This window comes from Trichechus manatus, unplaced genomic scaffold (genome assembly GCF_000243295.1).
Source record: "Trichechus manatus latirostris isolate Lorelei unplaced genomic scaffold, TriManLat1.0 scaffold00161, whole genome shotgun sequence".
Lineage (NCBI taxonomy): Eukaryota > Metazoa > Chordata > Mammalia > Sirenia > Trichechidae > Trichechus > Trichechus manatus.
This window is the reverse complement of record NW_004444097.1, coordinates 3,708,907-3,735,374: the sequence shown is the minus strand read 5'-3', so window position 1 is coordinate 3,735,374 and position 26,468 is coordinate 3,708,907. Positions and strand designations below refer to the sequence as shown.

Sequence of the window (26,468 nt, the reverse complement as noted above, 5' to 3'; positions counted from 1 at the left end):
ACACACACACAGACACACACACACAGACACAGACACACAGACACACAGACACACAGACACACAGACACACACACACACACACACACACACACACACACACACAGTGAAACCTGTGAGAGCCGGAACTTGACGGGACTGCCTTGTTTTCCTGGGTCTCCCAAGTTTTTCACTGTTGACAGAGTGCAGTCTTAGTACTTTTCTGTTGCTCTCTGTTAGTAGAAAATATTTGAGTTTTCCTTCTCTGACAGGTTTCCACCTTATACAGGTTCTGGCTTTTGCAAGTTTTACCATATATAGCACGTACATACGTCCTAAAATAAATCTAGTGCTATGGTTGCATGCACAGGTCCAAATTTGAGAACCTGAGATACATATTTCATATGGCTCCTCTTTACACGCTGTAATTTGGATGAAGATCAGTCTTAGATTATAATAACAAAAATGAAAGAAATGTGAAGAAACAGAATTATGTTCCTCTAGGTTGGCTTCCTTTGTAAGCTTGCTCTTCTGGTCATAAGAAGATTTTTTTTTGCATTTTTCAGATATGGATGAATGCAGCATAAGGAACATGTGCCTTAATGGAATGTGTATCAATGAAGATGGCAGTTTTAAATGTATCTGTAAGCCTGGATTCCAGCTGGCATCAGATGGCCGTTATTGCAAAGGTTTGTGCTAGAAAACTCTAAACCATACTCTTCACATCCTTTTGCTCCTCTCTGAATTGTACAGAAGTACCATCTTCCCTTGTTTAGAGGCATTACCTTTCCTTGTTGACTCTGCATTTAAAGTACCCCTGATTCTAGTTTAGGAAACCTAACTGGAATTCCTTCTTGAGTCTAGGCACCTAGAGAGCTACAGTTAATGTCCAGAGGCTGTTCTTATTTCAGAGAGGGTATTTAGTGTCTTCTGAAAGGAGCATGAAAGGCTGCTTAGGTTGGGCTCATGAATCATAAGCTCACCCGCCATTTGGTCTGCGACAGACATGGGCATCTTTCTAATTAAGCTCGCTTCTGTCTGACCCTTCCAATCGGGGAATGGTGGCAGTTAGACTTCATGATGGCTCTTTGCCACCTCTTACACCTTCCCCGGAAAAAGTAATGCAGACTTGTACTTGCAATGGTCTCTTTCTTGTAATTTCCTCCAGGTATTTCAAGGAACAGAAGTATTCCATGGACAATTTATTTAGGTTTTATCAAGTCTCATAAACACAAAGGGAAATAGGATTAAGCAGAAGATATAAACCAGCTAAGAGCCATGTTCAGCTTGCTAACTTTTGAAGTAATCTCATTGCTCTGAGTATTGAGGCAAACTTGAAGATTTTTATTTGTGCTGTTGAAAATTGGGGTCCTGGGAAGAGTTATTGCACATTAGTTTGTGCTTAGCATCTCTTGCTTTCTGTAGTCAGGGATGAGTGATTGCTGGCCTTAGGTCCAAGGTCTGAGTCAGAACCACACTTCTTAAGGAAGCTCATACTCAAAACAGGTCCAGGAAATCTGCTAAACGCTGCACTCGAAACCTTGTGTTCACAGTTTCAGATGAAGAAGGGTAGAGTGTCCATGGTATCTAAGACTGAGAAAGCAGGATGAAGTCATACGGTGCCTCTTCTCTGAGTCCCCCAGATAGACAACTTTGGCAAAGGTTATGGAAGAAAAGTTTGTATTAAGTCTTTAGAGAGATGCAGATTTTCTGCAGGCTTAAAAGAGATTCTAGATTTTGGTTGTTTACCTACATTTTTTATGACCTTCATGTCAGTGGCTCTTACTGTTGTGCAAATCTGTCTCCATAGCAAGGGAGAACAGTTGAGACTTTTGAATTTGAAGTAGGAAAATGATTTCTAAACTTTTGAGTCCTGAGCTGGGAGAAACATATAGTTGGGAAGATAAGGTTAACACATGGAAATAGTCTACAATGTAAAACAGCGTAAAACGAAGTGCCAAACTGTGCAAATTAAGTTGCACAAGTAAAAAAAGAAGGGAAAGGGAATTATTGCTGGAATATTTGGAATCTGGCTTCCAGACAAAATATCAGAAGGAAATATGAAAGCCCCTTTGCGAGCAGAACTTCTGTGAGAATGTGTACCCCTGTGACTGACCCACATACCCACTTTCAGTGCTTAAAGGCTGCCTGGTGACCTAGCTGCAGCCTCTCAGCATGTCCAGTAGTTCGTGCTGATACAACTGTTTCAGAAGACATTGTGACCTCGTTGGTGAAACTAGGTTTTGCAGTCATTTGCAACCAGTGAAATGGGGTCTTATCAATAGATTATTCCATTCATTTTGAAAGTGCCTGATGATTGGAAAGATCTGCTCTGACTTTAGCATTCTGGCTTAACAACAGAGAAAGAGAGAGAGAGAGAAAGAGAATGCCCCAAATTATTATCTCCCCCCACCAACGTATAAGCCATGTAATACATACACTATAAAAGACCAAAGAAAGAAAAAAGAAGAGAAAGTAATCCTTTCGAGTCTAAATTTCTGCCCCATGATTTTTCTCCTTAATTCGTGAGACAAGATTTTTTGTTAGCGCTGAACACTTAGTTCTGAGCCCACAAATATGGGGCTTATGCTAAGCTGAATAAGCAAAGCTTATCTTTAAAGTCAACTAATCTGATGCGCAGCATGGTCTCTGACCGCTCTCTGAATGCTGAGGCCTCTCAGTCTGAGCAAAGCCCTGCCTTACATCTCCATCCCCATTAAAAAACCTCCATGTTGCTTTACAGACTGTAGTCACCAGTGTTTTACTGTATGTTGCAACTTGAACAAAACCATGACTGGAATAACTGGACCTATTTGAGTTCATGTATTTAAATATAACTGCTGTTTTAAAATACAATCTGTACATGGAACCTTGGACCATCTGTATGTATTTTGTGCCAAGTAACACAAGCTAAGTAAAACACAAAGGTGTTTCACTCTCAATTTGCCTTTTTAAGGTCAGAAGGGAGGAAATAGTCATATACCTAGTTGTATGTTATAAAAGGAGTTGTTATAAAATGATTTGCTTCTAAGTGTTGCATGTTTTCCAAAACACAGTTTGGGAAACATTTCTTATTTCCTCGTATTACGGAAAAGTAAATCTCTGCTATTATTAGTATGTGTCCTATAAAGTATTTTACCAGCCCTCACTGAGTATTCACATATGATACTATAAAATATTTGTAATGTTTAAGAAAGACTTTTCTTTGCTGGGTTCCAATTTCATATTGTGGTGGTGTTGGCGAAGTATGGTCATCAGAATCATTTATATTCATTTTCTAATCTCGTTTTATGGTGCTTCATCAGAGCTCTAGTTGTAAATCTCTTGTGTCGCGCTAGTTGTCCCAGAGACCTAAGGCATGAGTGATACTGGAATGGACACCAGTGTGGATGCTGATTCCTGCCCAGGTCAGAGAGAGCGTTTGTTATCGAGCTAGATTCCTAGCATCCTGGAAGAAATGACATGTGAAGCATTACACAAGATCCTTAATTCTTTAGCAACCATTTCCCTTCTTCCTCCAATTCTGTCAATTCTGTATTTCCGTTTGTGATTCTCGTTTTGTACCAAAAAAATCTTAGTAGAATATTATTAAAGTAGCCTTTCACGGAAAAGAAATAAGCTCAGACAGTTAATCTCTCTCAGTTCTGTTACTATCCTCCCAAAGGAAAATGAGAATGCATCTCATTGAACTTTTGATTATTGATGTTGCATATTATTTTCTGTCTTCTCATTTTCAATTGTTATAACAGAATTGTGAACATGTTATGATTTTAGATAAAAGTCAGTTGATTTTAATAAACGCGTTTCCCACCACAGACATTAATGAGTGTGAAACTCCTGGAATCTGCATGAACGGGCGCTGCGTGAACACTGATGGCTCCTACAGATGTGAATGCTTCCCTGGACTGGCCGTGGGCCTGGATGGACGTGTGTGTGTTGGTAAGATAGAGCCATGGTTAGACTTATGACAGAGATCCACCCTCTGTCAATCGATAAAACCCACCAATAACAAATACACTCTACTGTAGCATGTATGATAATAATAAGTATTTACAGAGCAACAAACCAACAAAGGTCAGTTCTTTTCTTGCATAAATTGGATAGTCATTCAAGGGATGAAAAGATGAGCTGACATAAATGAAAACCAAGGGAATTCCCACCTCTCCTTCCCCGTTTTTTCCCTAATCATGTAGCCCTCCTCAATTTTCTCCAACCCTTGTTTGTTGCTAGTGGTCTTTTAATTTGCCCTGGTGGCGCAACGGTTAAGAGCTTGGCTGCTAACCAAAAGGTTGGCAGTTCGAATCTATCAGCCGCTCTTTGGAAACCTTGTGGGGCAGTTCTACTCTTTCCTATAGGGTTGCTGAGTTGGAATTGACTCGACGACAATGGGTTTTTTATGCTCATAATCTCATAATGAATATTTTAATAAAGAATTAAGGTGCCAAAGGGAAGTATAGAATGTAAGGGAGAATATGGCTAATCCACATACTTGTAGTTACATAATAATAGTTTTCTATGGCTTTATAAGAAGTTTGAGATTTGTTGAGAAATAGATATAAATTTTATCCAAACTATTTTTAAGAAAGGTTTTCAGTAAACCCTTTGAATTGGGAAAGGATTGAGCATAGCTGAAGAACCTCTCCCTGGTGGTAAAGATTTACACTGCTGAGTTCACCACCCTCCACAGATTTGATGTAATGAATCTTTTACAGAATAAACTTCCTCCTTTTTGGAAAGTACACTGAATTCAGACGTTCAGTAATTGCATGTTTATTTTGGGGTAAGTTGTGCTTTTAACAAAGGTCTTATTTATCACGGTGTGAGATTCAACATTTATTCATCATTCATTCAACATTTATTCAGTACCTGTTCTGTACCAGTCTGGGAAGACAATAATGAACGAGATATAATCCCAGCACTTATGGGCCTCCCAGTTTGGTAAACCACGATAGCCCCTGAAAAAGTGAAAGAGTCTGGCCACGTTTAAGATTCCAGGGCTTGGAAGCTGAACGTGTTGCTTTTTTTCCCCCTTGAGCCCAATACCAGAGGCATTCTCTGTAAGTTAGAACAGGGACAATGGCTAAATAAAGCCAGCTTCAACTTTGACCTGGGGTGGTTCTTATCTGTTTGAAGTGACGGTGTGATGACAGAGGCTTCTTCCTGTTTAGACACGCACATGCGGAGCACATGCTACGGTGGATACAAGAGGGGCCAGTGTGTCAAGCCCTTGTTTGGTGCTGTTACCAAATCTGAATGCTGTTGCGCCAGCACGGAGTATGCTTTTGGGGAGCCTTGCCAGCCGTGTCCTGCACAGAATTCAGGTATGTGGTGGTGTGGGGATGCCCTCGCCATGCCTACCTTCTGCCACCATCCGCAGTCTTCGCATTTATGATTGTTACAGGGAAGGATTCCATCATGCTCTCCATGTGCACGACATACCTTCCTGGGGTCTTGGCAGAGGCTAGGCAGCATCTCATCACGTATTACTCATCCAACAGAGATTTTGTTCACGGTATCCTCTCAATCATTTGGAATGGGCAACGCATTTGGCCTTCCATCGGTTCTCCCCACCTAGTAATGTCCATGCTGTTGGAGATACATGCAGCTTGCTTTGTTTCCCAAAGTAGTTTCATGATGTTTGCGTTTTGCGGGAAATGACTATTATAGAAGCAGAATTTTACACAGTAGAAAACTAAATAATTTTCAGATTACCTGAACATTTCCATTTTTTTTCTGGAAGGCCATTTGTGAATTTTGTTCACATCCGCATGTTGATTTAGGTCTGCTTTTCCTAAAGAAGCCCTGGTGGCACAGTGGTTAAAATGATCGACAGCTAACCAAAAGGTCAGCAGTTTGAAATCACCAGCAGCTCCTCGGGAGAAAGACATGGCAGTCTGCTTCTGTAGAGATTTACAGCCTTGCAAACCAAAAGGGGTTGCTATGAGTTGAAATTGACTAGATTGATTTGGGTCTTTTGGGGTTATTCCTAAATTATTTTATTCAACCTTAGGGAAAAAATATTTTTCTCAAGCTGAGGTAGCATGGCATGATGAAAAGAGAATTGGATGACAAATTAGAATTCCGCTCCTGAGTCCACAGGCAGAGACGTTACTGAAATTAATGTGGGGGATTAGTTCTTTGTGGATTTATGTTTGTTTAGGATTTTCTCTCACCTCCTTTCAGAAGGATTTGAGATGGCTTACATTAGTAAATATAATCATAAAATAGTATAATATGGAAAAGGAATTCTCAGTTTTCTCATCTATAAGATGAGGGAGTTGTCTTTGATAAGCCATAGTGTCCCCTCCAATTGGAAATTCTTTCTATTTATAATGCCAAAAATAGTTCACTGACATGAAAGCAATAGACTGTCAACATTTGAATGTAATTTTAAGGTTAGTTGGCAGTTGTTGAGTGATGTCCTAAAATGGAGCCCTGGTGGAGAAGTGGTTAAGAGCTCAGGCTGCTAAGCAAAAGGTCGGCACTTCAAATCTACCAGCTGCTCCTTGGAAACCCTGTGGGACAGTTCTGCCCTGTCCTATAGGGCCACTGTGAGTCAGAATTGACTCAATGGCACACAACAACAAAGTGGAATTAGATAAAATGTTGAAAACATGTTGCTCTGATTGGTTGGTTTATATCTTAGATTCAGTCAGTTCATTTTTGGCCTAGATAAAATTAATTAAAGATTCATCCACAATTTTTAAAGATTTGTCAATTTGAAAATGATAATGTTTGAAATTATAGAGTTATAAATTTGTGTTATGATAAGTTAGATAAAAATAAGTGGAGGACTTTTAAAGAAATGGGGGGTGCCGATTAAAGAACGAAAGCTTTATTCTGCCTGATTACTTCACTCATTGAATCAGATAAGAATTCTCACTTTTCATGTGATCACCAATCAGTTAAATATGCGTTTATAATATGTTATTGATACAGTGTACAAATATAATTCTACCCACCATGTAAATTTGCATGTAACTTTATAGTTGCATATTATTCATATCATCCTTTTGCATGTTGCTTTAATTATTTAAAGTACTTTCTTGAAGGCTTTGAGTTTCCAAGATAGATGAGTATCCTGGGTCACATTTTACTAGTGAGAAGAACGGCATACAGAGTATAGATGATTTGTTCATACGTTGACCGGAAGAGCCAAAACTTAAAATCCAGAACGCTTGTGCATATAGTTCTTTGCGTTTGTATTTTCCTCTGGTCCAAATGTATCTCCAAGGAATTCTTATGGCACATAGGAAAATGATGCCAGCTTCCTAAAAAGATGACCAAGAGCAGTAAAGCTGAGAATCTTTTCTATATCTGAGGCTCAGTTCCACTAACGACTGTTTTACATTTGAATGAGTTCACACAGAAGAGTTACACATGTGTAAGTGGTTTCATTCAGTTTGGTTTTCCTGACCTCGTTGGTGGATGAAAGTGCCAAGCCATGAAGGATCTGATTGTAGGCTTTTCCTCATTTCAGGAGAGAGGGGAAATTTTTAAAAGACACTGAAAATATCCAGGAGGGATGTCTTCAGTCAGTTTATTGAGAAACTCTAACCACGCAACATCTAAAGTTCATCTTTGCCCTCTGGAAGTCAAGCATGCTGCATATGAAGATACTTCTTATTGACCAATAAGGCTGATTCACTTTGTTCAGAAAGTCTTCTTGCCCCTGAACCTTCAAACAATAGCATTCACTGTTGGCATCAGTCAGCTAAACCCAGAGGAGTGTAATTCTGGGGAATGTTCTTGTGTGTCCCCCATGCCGCTGTCTCTGTGGCACAACGTTGTGTTAGCTCATAGCAACATCTACCATTTATTAAGGATTTGAGCTTCCCCAGCCATTGTGCTGAGCACTCTACATGGTGTCTCATTAAGTCCATACAACTACCATGTGAGGTGGATCTCATTATCCCCAATTTGTAGATGAGGAAACTAGCAGAGGTAAATGACTGGCTCCCAAGACCCCTAGCAGTAAGCCCTGCAGTCGGCATCCAAACCCATGTGGATCTGAATCCACAACCAACAGTAGTCTAGTGCCAGATCTCACCTAAATGAAAAACAACAGTGACAATAATTTGTTTCCATTTAGGCCAAGCATCAGCTAACTTTGTACTAAAAGTGCTTTTTACAGCACTGGCATGATTGTGTTTTTCCTGTTTGATTATATACAGTATTTCATTAGTATTTTAATTAATTGCTGATGTGAGAGAATACAAAGGAAATACTTTTTTTGCTACTGGTCCCTGGCTTTCAAACACACAGTGACAGTCACCTTCCCATTTGTTCCCTTTGGCCCCTTTTAAGATGATTTAAAAATTAAGGGACTTCACAGTTTTGCCCAAATTTACAGTTGTTAGAAGGCATATCTCTGAAGGATTCAAGCTTAATTTTTGGCTGTATAGATCATTTGTATTTCCTGTCATCAGGAATGCAATTTTCTGGCAAGCAGAAGCGTGAGAACTTAAACTGTTTGCTTCAACAGTGAGGTGTAGTAAGCCTTTGTAAAAAGACCCGTCCCTAATATCCAGTTCTCCTCTCCACTTAAGCAAAAGGGTTACGCATTTGACCATGAGGCTCATGGCTGCCAGAAGTGATGGGCAACTAAGGGAACACTTTAGTTTCTTTTTCTTGGATAAAATGTGATTCCAGTTAGTTCTCCATTTCATCATTTACTCTTACTGTTTGAATCGTATGTAAAACATTCTATCAGTTTAAAGAAATAGAAATTTAATTCCATCACAGATTTGGGAACATATTTGATATACATCAATTTATTTAATAAGATCTTTCAGTTTTAACATTAAGCAATACTTTCTTTCCCTTTGGACTTATCACAGAGAATGAAGCTAGTATCCTGACATATATTAGCTTTAAAAATACATGTTAAATGCAAAGGTAAATGTGTTGTGCTTGTGTCTGGAAGTTAGAGATTTTGCAGAGAAATGAGAAAATGCTAAGAACTTGATCGTTCGGAAAAAACAGCTCTTACCAGAAAAGAAACTTATTCCCACAACGGTGGGAGAAAGTTTTATTAACAGTCAAGAAGCCACGTTTTAACAGGCACATTTCAATGTAAGTGTAAAGTGTTCCCTGGTGAAAAAAAAAAAAGCAAGTTAAGGAAAAACACCTTCTCTGAAAGTGCTTTGCACAAGGAATTGCTGTAACTTGCCCATATCCTTAAAAGTCATTTCCCCAGTGATGTGCAGCGTTTAAATGGGGCCTGGTGTAATGGGGACTCCCCTGGGAGACACCTCCTTTCCATTCCACTTTATTTCAGTTCCACTCACTTTGGAGGAAACTATGTGTGCAAAGCCAAGGGCACTATCGACCTGTTCTGAGAACAAGGGAATCATTTATTGTCTGTTAATTTATTGCAGCGGAATATCAGGCGCTCTGCAGCAGTGGGCCAGGAATGACGTCAGCAGGCAGTGGTAAGGATTCCTTTTGAAATTTACTACCTTAAACATGTGTGAGACAGCATTGGGCCTTCCTGTGGGTTTCCAATTGGTCCCTTTATAGCTGACAGTTGGTTTGGCCTGGCCCCGTCTCTGACCATTGCTGTATGGTATATCTGGGACTCCAAGAAGCCCCCTGTGGCAGTGCAACTATGGTACAGTGGGCCTAGGCATGCTGGCCATGGAGGATAGTTACTGAAAGGGTAGGTGCACTGCCGTGGGGGTTATGGGAGACTGTGGATGACATACAATGGCTCTGGTTGCTCATTCATGAGAATAGGTAACCTGGCCCTCCTTTGGGTCTTCCACTGTCAAGGTTATGGGCTCATTGAACTGTTATCCATGAACATTCTGAATGATTTCTTAGCTGTGACATGCTCAGTCATTATAAGGTGGCAATAGGGAGTCATCTTATATTTTGTAGCAAGCAGTGAGAATAATTAACTGAGAGTTGGAAGGGAATGAACTGTTGAAGTTTAGGAGTTAGAACCAAAGAAATATTGGCAGTGCCATAAAAGGAATTAAAGTTAAAATAGTAGAATGTAGTGTGAGAATAGATGACAAGAAAGAGGAAGGAATTATCTTAGCAATATAAAAATAAATGATTCAAGAGAGTTCTACAAAAACATAGACTGGCTGCGTTGATTGTCCATTCATTCAAAATGATTCTTTCATCATTATGTATGAACAGAGAATAGGGAGGAAATGTTTGGAGGAGGAAAGAGAAGAAGTAAGGAAATTTTTAGTGAGTAAGGAGTTAGTGGGGAATAAATTAAATTGTGATCAGGATCTAGAGAAGAAAAAAAAAAATCAATCCTGGTTTATAGAAGAGTTAGGCACTAGGATTTGAGCCTAACTGTTTGCTGATTGTCCTTACCAATCAGCCTTGACCATCACTCAGTCTGTGAAAACACAGAAGGGGGATGTACATGTGGTCAGAGCTGGGGAGGCTTTTCCAGAGCACGTGGCCTATTCCAATGAACAGGCCTGTTGGCTGTAAACATTCCCAACCCAGAATGGAGAAGGGGCATCATATGCTTATGATGAGAAGTTTAGGCTGAGTAAACAAAGGATTCACATTTGAAGATAACCTTGAGGGTATTGTTGAACCTACTAAAGTTTGAACTATGGGAATGACATCATCAGCTTGTTTCTAGGGCATTAAGTCTGGTGGCAGGTGTGGAAGGTGGATTGAGGCAGGGTGGGCTGGTGGCAGGAAGACCATTCTTAGGGACTCAGGCTCTGGGGTTGACCCACTTTTCCATCTGGGTGCTTGAATCAGGAGAAGTCTAGGAGGTTTCCTTCACTTTGGTTAAAGATTGGTAATCTTGTAGTTGTAGCTCAGAAGCTGAGTTCCTCTCAAGTACTGGTGGAAGGAAGATTTGATTTAGTGTATTTTGTAGCAAGAAAAAGCAATCAAACTTTCTGGTCAAAGTGAAACCTTTTTTTCCAAGAGGTCCAAAGATCATTACATTTAATTTATTGTAAGTTTTTAATAGCTCATTTGATTTTTGTTATAGAATGTTGTTGATTTTGAACATTCTTGTGGTGCAGATATAAATGAATGTGCATTAGATCCTGATATTTGCCCAAATGGAAGTTGTGAGAATCTCCGTGGGACCTATAAGTGTATATGTAATTCAGGATATGAAGTGGACTCAACTGGGAAGAACTGTGTTGGTAAGAAGTTTAATTTATGTTCTAAGACACTTCATGCATAATACATTGCCTTCTTTGTCACTGGAAGGAAACTGGCTCTTGAGTAGCTTCAAGGACTGAGGAAATGTAATGCTTTACACTTTGGGTATCAGCATGGCACATACATGTCTTGATTAACTAAAAATTACATAATAAAACTCTGATAAATTATGAATAATCACATATCAGATTCACTAGTAAAGGAGAAACTCCTCACACATATAAAGTGTGAAGCTTCTCATGTGGCTACAAAGCCATGCCTATTTTTATAGAGAGAGAGAAACAACTCTTTTCCCAACGACTTATTAGATTTATTTCTCATATCTTTTTTTATTGTTGTAAAAATATCTATAACACAACATTTGCCAATTCAGCATTTTTCAGGTGTACAATTTAGTGAGATCAATTGTCTTAATCATGTTATTCAACCATCACCCATAATCCTTGCCAAACTTCCCATTACCATAATTGTAAACTGACTGCTTGCTAAACAATGGCTCCCCCTTTCCTCCTACCTCCCACTCCTGGTAACCACTGATAAACTTTGGTCTCTCTTCATTTGCCTGTCCAACCACTTATTAGATTTAATCAAAGAAAATCCAGCTTATTTTCAGTAGTTACTGCTCCCTGTGAAGTTTAACATGTTTAACAAGTTTAACCTTTTTGATGTTCTAGCAATCCTTAATAAAAGTACCAACCGGTAACTAGATAAATCATGTGGTTGGGAAGAAAATAGTCAGCCTAGTACCATCATTTTCTCTGTAACATTCTAGTTGGCTAGGTTAGTATTTTCTAAAATGTATTGTCCATCCTGTGGTATAATGGGATACTACTTTAAGTTCCTTAAAGTTGTGCTTCTAAAACTGGGATATTCATACTCGTGGGAATATGCTAGGGTGTACCCAAGCCAAAATGTTAAGATGGTGCGTCTTTTTTTACTTGGAGACAAAACACACTTTACGTAAAAGCAAACTTATTTTCATGGAGTAGGTTGAAAATTAATAATTTTAAAGATAAAACAGAAGACTTAAAAATATTTTTTACTTTCTGAAAGTCATTTAGGACTCTGGAGTTAGAAGCTTACTCTCTTCTGCTGTTAGTGGAATTTTAGTGCCAGCATTTGGAAAGTACTGCTGTAAGGTAATAGTCTTTGGAACATGGAATTTTTCAGAGATGCTGTAGGTTGAAATAAACACAAATGCCCTTTTTTTCATTATTTCAATACATAATCTAGCAAGCACCAGATACTTTTCAGGCACTGAACCCAACTACTCCCATCCATACATCAGAGAGTCACCATATGTTCTGACCAGTCACCCAAAAGAAGAAAAGTCCCTATCCCCATATGTCCCTGGGCAGCACGTTGTTTTATTTGTCAGGGTCCCATACTTTACCATTTATGGTCCTCTGGTGCTGGGAAACTAGTGAAATTCTCGATCCCTTCCCAGGAAGCCTTTTTCCTTTGATTGGACAAATAATGCATTAACTTATAAAAAGGATGGGATTAAATTATATCATATAGAACTTTAGTCCTCCCTGGGAAAAGGAAAAATGGACATGTATCTTAAGTATTTTTCTTCAGTTGCTGTACTATATCAAGCTGTAAAAAGAAAATTACCATCCCTGAAGCACCCGTAAGCTGTCCCCTGACCTCTTGGCACTATACACATTCTTTCCAAAGCTCCTCTAGTCTAATTGGGTATTTCTGACTCTTCTCAGGAATCCTTGTACTCCAGAAAGTACCTTGGTCTTCTGCAGTTCTTCTACATGTGTTACAATGGCCTTCATTCAAATTCACCTTTTTTATGCTTGGCTCTCTTTCCTTTCCTTTTCTTTCTTTCTCAGAGCTCTTCCCCCTACAAAATTCTGTATTTATCTTGATACTCTGATACCAGTATTAAGAGACTTGGGACACCTTTTTCTAGGTGACATGTGATGAAGTCTAGATTCTGTCTATGACTCTTCCTATGTACAAGTGAAGAATAGAGGATGGATTCTGGAGACAGTGAAGAGGAAAGCTGACTTTAGACTTTCTAAAAGGAGCCCTAAATTGTTCTGCTCCCTCCAGCTCTCTATGCCTCTCTCTGGGTTATTTCTGTAGGTTTTCTGTTGCCAACCCCTCAGACACTTTCTAGAACTAGTACTTTCACTTCTTGTCATATTTTTTACTTTCTTCTTCTGTTTAACTGCTTAACAGATGGAACATGGCAAGAGTAGTCCCTCCTGTACAATTTACAGTTCTCTGATTTTGCAGCTTGAAGCAGAGTGCCATAAGCAGGCCAGAACTTGGTATCTTTGTTGTTAGGGCTGAGGAGTACTGTCATTAGGGACAGAGTAGAGATGCCAGTTATTTTAGAAAAAGTAGAAATCTTACTTTAAATTTTATTCTTGCCTGCTTTCCTTTATAATATGTAGCATTTGCACACACATAAAAACAGATAACAATAAATAAAAGCCTCTTCTCTGCCACCATGTAAATCAGCTTTCATCTGTGTTGCAGGAGAAACCTGAAAATGGGAAATGGAAACAGGTCAAGGAGCTGCAAACTTGTCATGAAACCATCTGTTTTTTGATGACATGTTTCTTTCTCTTTCTCTTTTTATTGCTGGCCCAACCCTGGACCTCCCTTCTTTGTGGTCAGCATTGTCTTTTGAGAAATGAATTCTCCTTCTCTCATGTCCTTAATTTTAGGACCACTTTTTAGGGACAGTTGTTATTTGAGCACACACACTACTTTCAAACCAGACTCAATAGAAAATAGGTTTTACCGTTCCATTTTTCTTTAAGATTCTTTCTCCATTGACAGACAAGAAAAATCATTATTTGGGCGGTGCAGAAAGACACAAGGATGTTTTAATGTCATCCAAAAATCAACCCATGGGAAGCTGAAAGGAGAGTTTGGGCAGCAGTGGGGATTATTCCTTCAATGTTTTTAGTAACTACACCAATGTTGGGTCCATTTTCATCAGGTTAGAGCCCGGGTGTTCAGAGGTATGGACCTATGCGTCGTCAACCCAGCCCAGCCATTGCCCACACACGATTCCAGTGACTGGCTTTTTTTTTTTTTTTAAATAATCTTACAATCTTAATGCTCAGTTCCTCAACTGAGTTTCCAGATTCTTTTAACATCAAAGTTTAAGAATTAGAGTATTGACTCTTTCAGGAAGTATAAGTATTCCTTACATCATTTTGATAAAATTCTCAACATGCTATTTGCTCAAACAATGATATACAGTAAAACCTGCAAAAGCCAGAATGTGTGTAAGGGAGAAACCTATCAGAGTAAGAAAATTCAAATATTTTCAACTAATAGAGAGCAACAGAAAAGTGGTTCAAAGCTGTTCAAAGGCGGAAAACTTGCGAGACCCGGAAAAACAAGGCAGTCCTGTTGAGTTCCAGCTCTCACAGGTTTCACTACATGCTTGATTTCCCGTATTTTAAGTGCTTTATAAACTGTTTGCTGGTTTGGGTGTAGTTCCTACTGTGAACCTGGGGAGTTCTGCAGTGCCGAATTTGTGTATCCTTTATGTTAGGGTTAGTAACTTGACAAATAATGATCTAAGCAGAACGTCTAAATGTGTGAAAAATTCGTTATGGATGTATAAGCTGTTTTGTGGGCAGTGGGATATAGTTTAGCCAAAAGTGATATAACAAACTATAATTTCCACATTTCCTAAATTATCTAAAGTAATACATATTCAAAAGTTGGGTTTTAATTCAGACAGGCATATAATTAAGCTAAAAGCAAGAGATTTTCCTCAGATCTCTGAATCACAAATCTAAATTCCCCAACTTTACTGGACAGTTACAAACTTTACAGACTGCTTCATGCTTTATAAACCAGACCCAAGAGTATTCAAATTATCCTGAGGAAGAAATATCCATTCTAGAACTAACACATATCAAAGATAGACTATATTTTCTAAATATTTGTTTGGTTCCTGACATCAATAGAATTAGTTCTTTTAATTCTGGAACAATGAAACAATTATGTAAAGGTCAGTGATTTCCAGCAAGTCCAGGTTTCCTTCCTGCTAAAGAAAGAAACCCAAAACCCACTGCCATCAATTCATTTCTGACTCATAGTCAAATAGTCTCTGGACTCTAGTCCTTGTAGACACCTAGTTTAGATAATCAGGTAAAGCCTCTATTTTTATAAAATTAGGTAATTTAGGCAAAAACCAATTGTACAGGAGTTTTGCTTCTTTGCTTGAATGAATCCAGTCATTATGACCTTAAAGACCTAACTTTAAAGAATAAAGAAGTTGCATGCAAGGGATGGACTCTTAAAAGTTAATTTGCATTTACTTTGCAGATATTAATGAATGTGTATTGAACAGTCTACTTTGTGACAACGGACAATGTAGGAACACGCCTGGAAGTTTTGTCTGTACCTGCCCCAAAGGATTTGTATACAAACCTGAACTAAAAACCTGTGAAGGTAAAATATGTTTGTGCTTATACTATGTACTTTGTAGTCTTTTAAAATGCCATTACCTACTACTACTACCTGTTGAGTCAATTCTGACTCATAGCCACCCTATAGGACAGAGGAGAAACCCCATAGGGTTTCCAAGGAGTGGCTGGTGGATTCAACCTCATGGTTAGCAGCCAAGCTCTTAACTTCTGCGCCACCAGGGCTCCAAAATGCCATTAGAAAACTACAGAACATCTTTTTTAGACAACTATGCCACTTTAGTTGAAATTCTGTGGTTTTAAATGGCACTTCTAGGCACTTTTTATGCCATTTAAAGTATTTACTTGCTATTGGCATTTTATTTGATATTTATTTTGCACTTAAATGCCATTTAAAAGAATTCATTTTACATTTACCTGAAATTGGCATTTTATTTGCCATCATTTAGTAGATGAAGGAAATATGTGTATGCTATTTCAGTTAGTAATTCGGAAATCACACTTATGTGTGCTCCAGATTTTCTGAATAAAAAGATTGAGTCACATGCCAGATTCTACACTATAGGGATGTGCTCAGTTACTATTTTTGGCATTTCAACTAGTCTAGAGAAAAACTATTGGGACCAGCTTTCCTATCTAATAAAGGATATGTGGTAGCAATTGAGGCCAAAGTTTAAGTACTCATTCCTGCCGGAGACCAGCTTTTAGCAGTAATGTAAACCTGTTTTTGTTTCAGACATCGATGAATGTGAGTCAAGTCCTTGTATTAATGGAGTCTGCAAGAACAGCGCGGGCTCTTTTATTTGTGAATGTCCTTCGGAAAGTACTTTGGATCCAACAAAAACCATCTGCATAGGTACTTATCTTTCCGGGAATGATTTCCTTGTTGTTTATTGATGCTGCTGCATTTAATTTGAGCATTGACTACAAAAGAGTTTAAATATGAACAAAATTTTAAATGATCACTGTTCCTTGTTTCATGATGCTCTTCTTGCTGTAATTCCAATGTGCATGTTTGATTGAATTTTTGGTGTAGATTCTATTAAATATCTATTAAATATCATTCCGTCCTTCTGCAGAAACCATCAAAGGCACTTGCTGGCAGACTGTCATTGATGGACGATGTGAGATCAACATCAATGGAGCCACCTTAAAGTCCCAGTGCTGTTCTTCCCTCGGTGCTGCCTGGGGGAGCCCGTGTACCCTCTGCCAAGTTGGTAAGAGAAATGGACACGGCAGCTCCTGTGCCCCCTCCCATTGGCTACTGAGCTTCGAGAGGGGAAGTGGGAGCCATGTGCTTAGTTAATTTTAGGTTTACATGATGATTTAAAAGATTTCATTCTGAAGACGTCAGTGAAACATATTGCTGAGCAGGAAACAAAGAGAAGTGTCAAGGATAATAATTTTATGTGATTTGCATAATTTATTATTTTCCATCACCACTTTGTGATGCTTTCAGCTGGTATTGGTTTCTTGGAGCAGTAGTGCCGACTGGCTCACTAGGAAACCTTGTAGTTAAGGGTCCTGAGCTTTTCACAGGAATGCATTTTCTTCCAAAAAAGAAATTGATGTAAAGAAATGCATATTCAAGCCTAAACTTCATAAGGGTTTCTGCTGAACTTCTACATCTGTGTGAGGCTGAAGTCTGAGAGCCTCACTCATGATGTTGTTGATTAAATGTCTAGATATACAAAGTCCTTTCAGTAGGAGCACTACAGGATATGAGGTCTCCAAGTTCTCCATATTCATGTTATGGTGATCCTATAGAGTGGTTCCTATTTTAGGACTAATAGCAAGAGACAAATCTTAGCCATCACCTTAGTGTGGTCTATAGGGTACCTTAGGATGTTCTAGATATCTCAGAGGAATTAAGCTTTATTCAAGGAGACTTTTCCTTATTATTCTTCCTCACCTATCCGATCTCAGAAACACTTTGTTGTCTCGGACTTACTCATAGCAACAAAATCGAATTCATGTTCCAGGTTCTCTTTCGTGTTTCTTATACTATGTCATAACTACAAAGTCTGGATATTGTTATTTCATATTTGTGGGTTTTTTTTTTGGTTTTTTACAGATCCCATATGTGGTAAAGGGTTTTCAAGAATTAAAGGAACACAGTGTGAAGGTATTTCTGATTATTTATAAATGATAAATTTGTGTGTGTGTGAAGAATGCTTGCGTTAACTTGGACTGGATAAGGCTGTCATGTAACTTGACGGTGGGAAGTTTGCAGCAGAGAAAAGCAATGATGAGGGCTGCAGAGCAAAACAGATGTGAATTTCACAAGCATATATATGTTATTGCCAGTGTCTGACCACTATGGCCAAACGACAGGGGGGCTGAAAATGTTTCAGGCTGACTATGGTGTAGAGTAACTGCACTTGCAAAACGCTATATAGCAGGAAAAGAAAAAAATGACGTTTTTAATGAAGCTGTAAAATGTGCCTATTTGGTTTGTTCTTTTTTTTTTTAAATGTTTGATGGCCATCGATGTTTTAGAAGGACACACTCTGCTGGCGCTTTGTTGAAATCTACGTGGATTCCTTCAGTTTCCTGTGGCTCTTTCTCACGGCATCCCAGATAGACATAGGTCATCGTGACTAACACAACCTGACATGACACAGCAGCTGAAAATTTTACAGACAGCAATTGGTTCCATATGTGGGATGAAATGAAGTGTTTTCTCTGCTAAAATAAAGAGGAACACCATAACCCCCACCCAAGGTCTTGCTTTCCAGATGATGACTGAATCCTTTGGCCCTTCTCTGGTCCAGACCCACTGTTAATAACTCATCTGACCCCAGCAGCACATTGTGGTGTACAAATGGCCAGAACAGAAAGACCCAGAAAGGTGGACCACCCCCCACCCCCGACCTTGTCTATTCCTCTTACAAGGAAAGATTTAGAATATTTTTTCAGCATTCCTGGGTTGGAAAGTTATTTCTTCTAAATAGAGACACCATGAGAGTGAGTTTCTTAACCAATGTTCCCCTTTTTTGGCATTGGTAAGAAAGTGCCTTTCTTTGAATTAACTTGATGGTGAGTATTTTTCCATATTATACGCAGAGAACTCTTCATTCAGTGAACTGGGAAGGACTGTACGTTTGAGAAAGATTGGGTGGATGATGAATGAGTAAACGTGAACATCTTTCGATTCTCCTTAATCTAAGGTGGGGCCACCAAGACTTTGACAGGACAGCCAGAGACCATGCGAAGTTAGAACTACCAGTTGCCATTGAGTTGACTCCTACTTATGGCGACCCCATGTATGTCAGAGTAGAACTGTGTACCATAGCGTTTTTAGGGCTGATTTTTCGGAAGCAGATTGTCAGATCTTTCTTCAGAGGCTCCTCTGGGCGGACTCAAACAGTCAACCTTTTGGTTAGCAGCCGAGCACTTAACCATTTGCACCACCCAGGGACTTGAGTTAGAACTAGTTATATATTTTCTAAGGACTCTTGACTGGACCCACATATTCCTCAGTGGGGTTTATTCTGTGCTCACCTTCAGGCTATGTCTTCTTTGCTAGTTTGAAAGACTTTCTGTTTCTCCACTTACTTCCAGACACCTGGTCTCATAAAGCTAGTTATATGCCCTCTGGTAACTTTGTCTGAGGTGTCAGCAGTACCCAGAGCTGCCCCCAAGAACTCACACCAGCTCCCTGTCTCTACAATTTGAAAGCTGCTCCCTGAGACAGGTGGAGAAACTCTTACACCTGTGGTTATAGTTAGCCTCAGTATGGTTGCTAGACAACCATCTCAGAAATTCAGTGTGAACTCCTTGGAGGCAAATTAGTTTTGTGAAACTTAGTAAGTTCAAAATGACCTTTTCTGCTGTCGGAACGATTGTGATTCACGAATGGAATAAAGTAGAGAGATGTTACGCAGATATTTTAGCTAATTTTTTTTTCTTCATAGATATAAATGAATGTGAAGTGTTCCCAGGAGTGTGTAAAAATGGCCAGTGTGTTAATAGTCTGGGATCATTTAAGTGTGAGTGTCCCAGTGGGATGACTTTGGATGCCACAGGGAGGATCTGTCTAGGTGAGTACTGAGATCATTGTTTTTCTAATCATCATTTTCTTAAAGATTATTAAAATCTCCATTAGCAAGACAGAGCTGAACATTTAGTTTCAAGCACAGACCTACACCCCCAAGTCCAGCATTTCCATTCGGATCCAGGGTGATTTCCTTGACAAATAGCCTTTCAGACTCAAGCTCTTCATTTACTCTTTATAAAAAGAGTAGATGACGTGTTGATGAAGAGAAGCTTGGGTCCTTTTCTGATGTGTAACTATTGCGTACATCACTACCACTACCAGTTATTACTCCCGGGCTCTGAAATCTGCCCTTAATATACCACAGAACGTAGACTGTGGGAGGATGGTGGAGATAAGAACAACACTGAGCTTCAGTGGAACTGCTAGGGATGTGCTACCATTGGCTGGAAGGGAAGGTCCTCATCCTGTGGGTATCAGGGATGAAGATGCCATAGCATGGAAGAGTGACCTTGAGGGAGCCCAGGGCTATTGTCACTGCCAGTCAGGGCAAGATTCCAAGTGTTGGAGCCCAAATGGCAATGATGTAAGAGAGGCTGGACACAGAGCCTAGAATTGTAAGACCTTAGAAAGCTGCCCTAGGTGTTTGTAATGGCAGCAAGTTTGAGGCACCACAGTCATGCTTGTGGGGTCTGGCAGACTTAGTCTGGTACTACTGCTGTGACTTCTGACAGCGAGGAGATGCCCTTTCATCACTGCTTTCTGATCCATGACTCTGGAAATGTTGCTCAGCTGAACTGCATGTCTGAAACCATATTACTCTGAACAGAATCCTTAGTGAAGACCACTGTGGTGGTTAAAAGAGTGGTGTGTAGTTAAGGGATTTGGATAATTTACAAGTCAGAGCTAACAAACTTTTAAACATAGAAATTTAAGGTTTACAGTGTAAGCAATATGAAATAGAAAAGCTGGAGTCCAGAGCCGAGGGTCTTTTTGTAAATAGGACGTCAAGTTAATCTCATTGCGAGTCTTCCTTTGTTTAGGAGCAGCCAGAATTTACTGAGAACTGTCTTCTTAGTTTCTTCAGTTGAAAAATGGCTTAGTGCTTAATTGATAATTCATTTTAAATTATCCTTCTGAATATTGACAACCTGAGTGTGAAGCTCTCCAAGGCTTCAGAAGCTCTGTGACGTGAGAGAAAGCTCAGGCGCTCCGGGAGTGCCTAATGACCACAGTGTGATGGAAAAAGAGAGGGAAGATAATACCTTTCATGTTTATTACATTTTACAGTTTTCAAATGCATATGGTAATCTCATTTGAGCTTCACAGCACCTCCTGAGAGATGAGTAGGACATCATTTTTCAACTGAAAATTCAGGCCCCAGGGTTAGCAATTTGCCTGACACATGTGACTTCTTAGTCGCAGGGCAGGGCTAAAATCCAGGTCTTCTGACCCCTGGTCTGTTGCTCCTTCTACTCTTCCTAACAATCCCTTGACTTTGGGGTTATGGCTGGGTGTTTCTCATGTGTATCCTGAAGAGGATTTTCTTCTTAATCGGAGTTCACCATTTCACCTCATCAAAAAACTGTCCAGTTTGCGTATAGCTAGAGAAGGGATGTCAGGACATCACCGAGTACATGCATCTGTAACAGACATATCTTTACAAAGAGAAAATGTCTCCCAGAAGAGCATCATGGGATTTCTCAGTATACAACTCCTTATGCAGAATTATCAAAAAATGCCTAAAATTGAAAGGGAACTTTCCATAAATACGAGGTGCAAATATGGGCTGACAAAGAGAAGAGAATCTTTATTAGGCAGGAAGAGCCACCATAAGGCCTGGATTTCTTTTGAAGAAAATAATTAATTCTAGTCGATAAGAATATAGTAAATTATGATGGGTTATTATACTAAGCCTAACAAAGCATTGTTAGCTTGGGACACTGAAAACAGAGTAGCTCTCCTCAGCTTCCCTCCATTCCCTCCAACAGACATCCGTCTGGAAACCTGCTTCCTGAGGTACGATGACGAGGAGTGCACGCTGCCCATTGCCGGCCGCCACCGCATGGATGCCTGCTGCTGCTCTGTTGGGGCTGCCTGGGGCACCGACGAATGTGAGGAGTGTCCTGTGAGAAATACACCTGAGTATGAGGAGCTGTGTCCCAGGGGACCCGGATTTGCCACAAAAGAAATTACAAATGGAAAACCTTTCTTCAAAGGTACACTGTTCCTAGTGACTGATTACTTTTCTTTGTAGGCCAACAGGATACCTTTTCAGGAGCCCCGAGTTCTGCTAAGGGAAGAATTACAGGGCATAGCATCAGTGTGGCCATCCGTGGGTCATCTGGCAGGCATCTCTTGCTTTGTCAGTTATCTAGAACAAAATGTCCACTCTGTGCTGGATGATTTTCCTACATCTCAGGACTTCCTGAGTCACTTGCCTCTCCCATCTAGTCATATCAAGTGTTAAAACAGATTTTAAAGCTATTGTAAGCCGTAAGTGAAAGGAAAATCTGCTCAGGGATGTTTTTATGCCATCTGCTAAAGCCACACAATAGGACTTTTTATCTACTGATTTGAAGCATCCCTGTCACTGCTCTCCACTGTGAGCATAAGGGATTTTTTTGTTTTTGATTTTTCCAGTTACCATCAAGTCAGTTCCACTCATGTCAACCCTCCATGTGTTAGAGTAGAACTGTGTTCAGTACTGTTTTTGGTGGCTGAGTTTTCAGAAGTTGATCACTAGGACTTTTTTCCAAGGCATCTCTGGGTGGACTCAAACCACCAACCTTTCAGTTAGCAGCCAAGCGCGTTAACCATTTTCACTACTCAGGAACTCCTGCGTATAGGCAGTGGAGGTCAGATGATACGAGACACCCTGTGGCACTGCTCTTTGTCCAAGCACAGTGAAATTTCATTCCTGTAGTAAACACGCTCCAGTGGCTTATGATGTTTCAGATATTATTGTAGTTTATTATACCATAATCTGAAATTCATGGAAAAGTTAAGAAATTAAAGATTTGATCTAATTCCAAAAATTAATTTAACTTTTTATGCACAGTAGTATAGAGCTTGCTTACTTCAGCATGCAGAAAAAAGATAACTGTTTATTCAGAATTCCAGTTACTCAGAGAGGCCCAGCTGATGTTCCCAGGGCAGAGCTGTATGTTGGCTGCTCAGTGTTACCCCTGGGTCTTAGTCTGAGCCCGGTTATTACACTTAAACCAAATAAGCTTATAAAAATGGGAAACGAGCCTGTAAGTATCACTTTATTTACCTTGTGTAGAAAAGTATAGACTTTTTTTTTTTTTAACCAGTTGTTTGGTCCGAGAAGCCCTGGAGTTTAAATTGTCCTGTCTGAAGCGACAGTTTCTAGATGGCCATCTCAAATATCACTTAAGTAAATTCAAAGGAGCTTGAAAGATTTGCTTCTAAAGGCTGTGGCAATCCTCTGCCACAAAAGGACTTGGTGTTCTTAGGATTTAATCTGCCAGTTCTGCACCTCCTGATGCTTTGTAGAAGTAAACATAGTTGGATTTCTTGAGCTTTAGGTCTTGCTTTGGAAAGGCCCCTATAAGGTGAAACTCAGGTCATATAATATGTATATAGAGTCTCCTAGAGTACAAGAAACTCCCTGAGTTATATTAATGAAATCTTAATGGTATATGATATTAAGAAAATATTTTAAAAATAGTATACATTACTTTGAAATAATTTAAATTATAAAGGACATCTTCTTTGGAATTCTTATATTTTAGGTATCTCCAAAAAAGCATCAAAGAGCATTAAATGAATAGCTCATTCTGTTATACCCTCAATTGGCTGCTATGGGGCAATATATTTTAATAACTGTCCATGTGCTTTAAGTATAGGCACTGGTGGTTTCAAATATTCATTTATTCAGCAAATATTTGTTACGTGTCCACTAGCTATCAGGTGAGAGGCACTGGTGGTTCAATGGTAGAATTCTCGCCTTCCGTGCAGGAGACCCAGGTTTGATTCCCGGCCAGTGGCACCTCAAGCACAGCCACCACCCATCTGTCTGTGAAGGCTTGTGTGTTGCTATGATGCTGAACAGGTTTCAGTTTAGCTTCAAGACTAAGATGGGCTAGGAAGAAAGGCCTGAAGACCTACTTCTGAAAATCAGCCAGCAAACACCCTGTGGATCACAATGGTCGGATCCTATTGTGCATGGGGTTGCCATGAGTCAGGGGCCAACTCAACTGCAGCTAAAAATGACCACAACATGTATCAGGCAGTGTGCTAGGCCCCAGAAGTTCAAATACACATACTCTTTGCTTCTCTAACAGTGCTTTCTAAAATGACATTTAAGAGGCTAGAAATGTTTACAAAATCATATTTCTCGTGGATCATTACATATTGTTTAAAATGAGTATTTCCAAATCCTTATAACTTACTCAAAAATCTTAAAAGTTTTATAAAGCAAAACCCTCCAACCCTCTGGGTTTAAAATGGTGGGTACTTCGCACTCCCAGTGGGTTGCTCACAAACTTTCCCCACATTTCGTGTTCCTTGAAGATATCAACGAGTGCAAGATGATCCCGAGCCTCTGCACGCACGGCAAGTGCAGAAACACCATCGGCAGCTTTAAGTGCAGGTGTGACAGTGGCTTTGCGCTTGATTCAGAGGAAAGGAATTGCACAGGTCAGTGAATGGGCCTCACCTGGCGGGGAGGGTCACCCCTTAAAACTCGTTCAGGTGTTGCCACAGAATTCTGGTGACCCTGCTACTCATATGCTGCCATTTGTTGTTTTTGCTCAGACATTGATGAATGCCGTATATCTCCTGACCTCTGTGGCCGAGGCCAGTGTGTGAACACCCCAGGGGACTTTGAATGCAAGTGTGATGAAGGCTATGAAAGTGGCTTCATGATGATGAAGAACTGCATGGGTAAGTTTGTGGTTGTCTGATCTGCACAGGAAGAAGGGGTTCCAGAAAGCTTCCATGTTCCAGAAAGCATATGTTCCAGGTACTTTCTGCCCTGCCCCCTGCCCCCCATGTGCTGGTCTCCTGCCCAGTGAGTCGGGGACCATGTGTGGTGGGGGGAGACTGGCATGCAGAAGGAATGAGGCAGCACATGTTGTGGGATTGTGGTTAGCCTTGGAGACCAGTTGTGTGTCCTTGAGAAGTGAGTTTAACACCTGTAGTCGACACCCTAGGGAACAGAGAGCAATTCAGATGTGAGCTACATTAGACATCACACTACTGGGTTTCTGTCCAACATCTCTAGAAAAGGAGACTGATGAAGCAGGTTGTCTTAGGTCAGGCTCCCTGGAAACAGAGCTTAAGATGGGGCGTCTTGAAAAAGTTTTTTTGAGGGGAACCTGTAAGGAAATGAGAAGCAGGATAGGGCAGGGGAAGAAGATAAGCAGAGTTTAGCTGCCTTTTCGCCTTAGCCTGACCACATGGGGAACTCCAGAGTATGAATGGCACCAGAGTCATCCCACCTCGAGGCAAGGAGGCCAGGATTTTATGCTCTCATGTTGGTTCCGTCAGTTTTTGTCCATGAGTCACCCCCAATACGGGAGAGGGATATCATATCTCACCTTCCCAGGCATTTCTGGGTGCTGTGAACAGCATTTCTCAAAAAAGGGGGCCTGTGAGCCATGAGCAGCCAGGACACCCTGCAACTGGGGAATGGATATACTGGTCTGGCAAAGGGGGTCTGGGCAGGACACCCCAACGTCTACATCATGGTTCATTTCTGTTTTGCAGATATTGATGAGTGTCAGAGAGACCCTCTCCTGTGCCGAGGAGGCGTCTGCCTGAACACAGAGGGAAGTTACCGCTGTGAGTGCCCTGCCGGCCACCAGCTGTCCGCTAACATCTCAGCCTGCATAGGTAATGAGGGAGGTTTGTGGACCACTTCCTCGTGGTGAGTCCTTTGCCCCACATTTCTGCCAGAGTCAGAAACTTACGGTTGGATCTCGGCTGTTCTTGTTTCCTAAATAGACATCAATGAGTGTGAGCTGAGTGCGAACCTCTGCCCCCATGGCCGCTGTGTGAATCTCGTAGGGAAGTACCAGTGTGCCTGCAACCCTGGCTATCACGCAACTCCGGATAGGCTCTTCTGTGTCGGTGAGTTCTGTGTTTTATTTTTCATTTCATTTTATTTAGCCCCTAAAACACTCAAACAATGTACTGTTGAGTTCTGTTTCCATCACTAGTTACTTTTACTTAATCTTTCTTGTTTTCCCGGAAGTAAAGTCCTTTTCATAGTGGCTCATGATCTTTGGATCTCACCTCCTTTATCTCCTTAAAGAACAGTTAAATGAAGGATAGAAAATGTTTTAGCCCTGACAGATATAATTTGCCCCATCTGCTTTGAATACTGAGTGGTAGCCTGTGCTTTGCTTGTGCACATGCACACCGAGGCAAATCAGCAAGGGATTACTAACTACTTGAAATAAACTAATCATGGTGAGTGTGGTGGAAAAGACAGAAAAGAAAAGGCAAAAAAAAAAAAAAGAAACATAAGATGCAATCTCTGCCCCCGGGTAGTTTAGATCATTAAAAATCAGGTAGTTTAGATCTGCTAAAAGATTTCAAAGAATAACTATTGGAAAGGAAACCATTGTATATCACATCTTACACAGAAACAGAGGCCAGGTCTGGCACTCTTCAAAGATGAGTTTTTGTGGGACAAGCATTTTGCTTTGTGGCTGACCCTCTGTCGGTTTGGTGGTGCTGGGAAGAGTGGCACAGAAAGCCCTGTGGCTTTATTGTGCCCAGAGTCACAGTTAAACTCTGTAGAGACAGTCAGTTTTTGCTTGGTTTGGGGTATAAACCATGTGGAACTGCCAAGTCTCACATGGTTTCCACCCAAAGCCATAAATCAGCCCAAATTCTTCTGAAACATGGCCCAGGACAACTCAGAACTCCAACTCAGCTTCTTGAAAAGG

At 40.3% G+C, this 26,468-nt stretch overlaps 1 protein-coding gene across 1 annotated transcript in view; it reads left to right on the top strand.

Moving 5' to 3' along the window:
- FBN1 (fibrillin 1) overlaps positions 1–26,468 on the top strand; it is a 275,284-nt gene that overhangs the window by 174,007 nt on the left and 74,809 nt on the right. Inside the window, exons 15-29 of the mRNA XM_004386296.2 lie at positions 543–665; positions 3,793–3,915; positions 5,145–5,297; positions 9,357–9,410; positions 10,989–11,114; positions 15,448–15,573; positions 16,285–16,404; positions 16,628–16,765; positions 17,623–17,673; positions 19,466–19,591; positions 21,537–21,764; positions 24,085–24,210; positions 24,328–24,456; positions 25,282–25,407; positions 25,519–25,644. Coding sequence (XP_004386353.1) covers positions 543–665; positions 3,793–3,915; positions 5,145–5,297; positions 9,357–9,410; positions 10,989–11,114; positions 15,448–15,573; positions 16,285–16,404; positions 16,628–16,765; positions 17,623–17,673; positions 19,466–19,591; positions 21,537–21,764; positions 24,085–24,210; positions 24,328–24,456; positions 25,282–25,407; positions 25,519–25,644 — 1,875 coding nt within the window. The remainder of the gene's footprint in view (positions 1–542; positions 666–3,792; positions 3,916–5,144; positions 5,298–9,356; positions 9,411–10,988; positions 11,115–15,447; positions 15,574–16,284; positions 16,405–16,627; positions 16,766–17,622; positions 17,674–19,465; positions 19,592–21,536; positions 21,765–24,084; positions 24,211–24,327; positions 24,457–25,281; positions 25,408–25,518; positions 25,645–26,468) is intronic.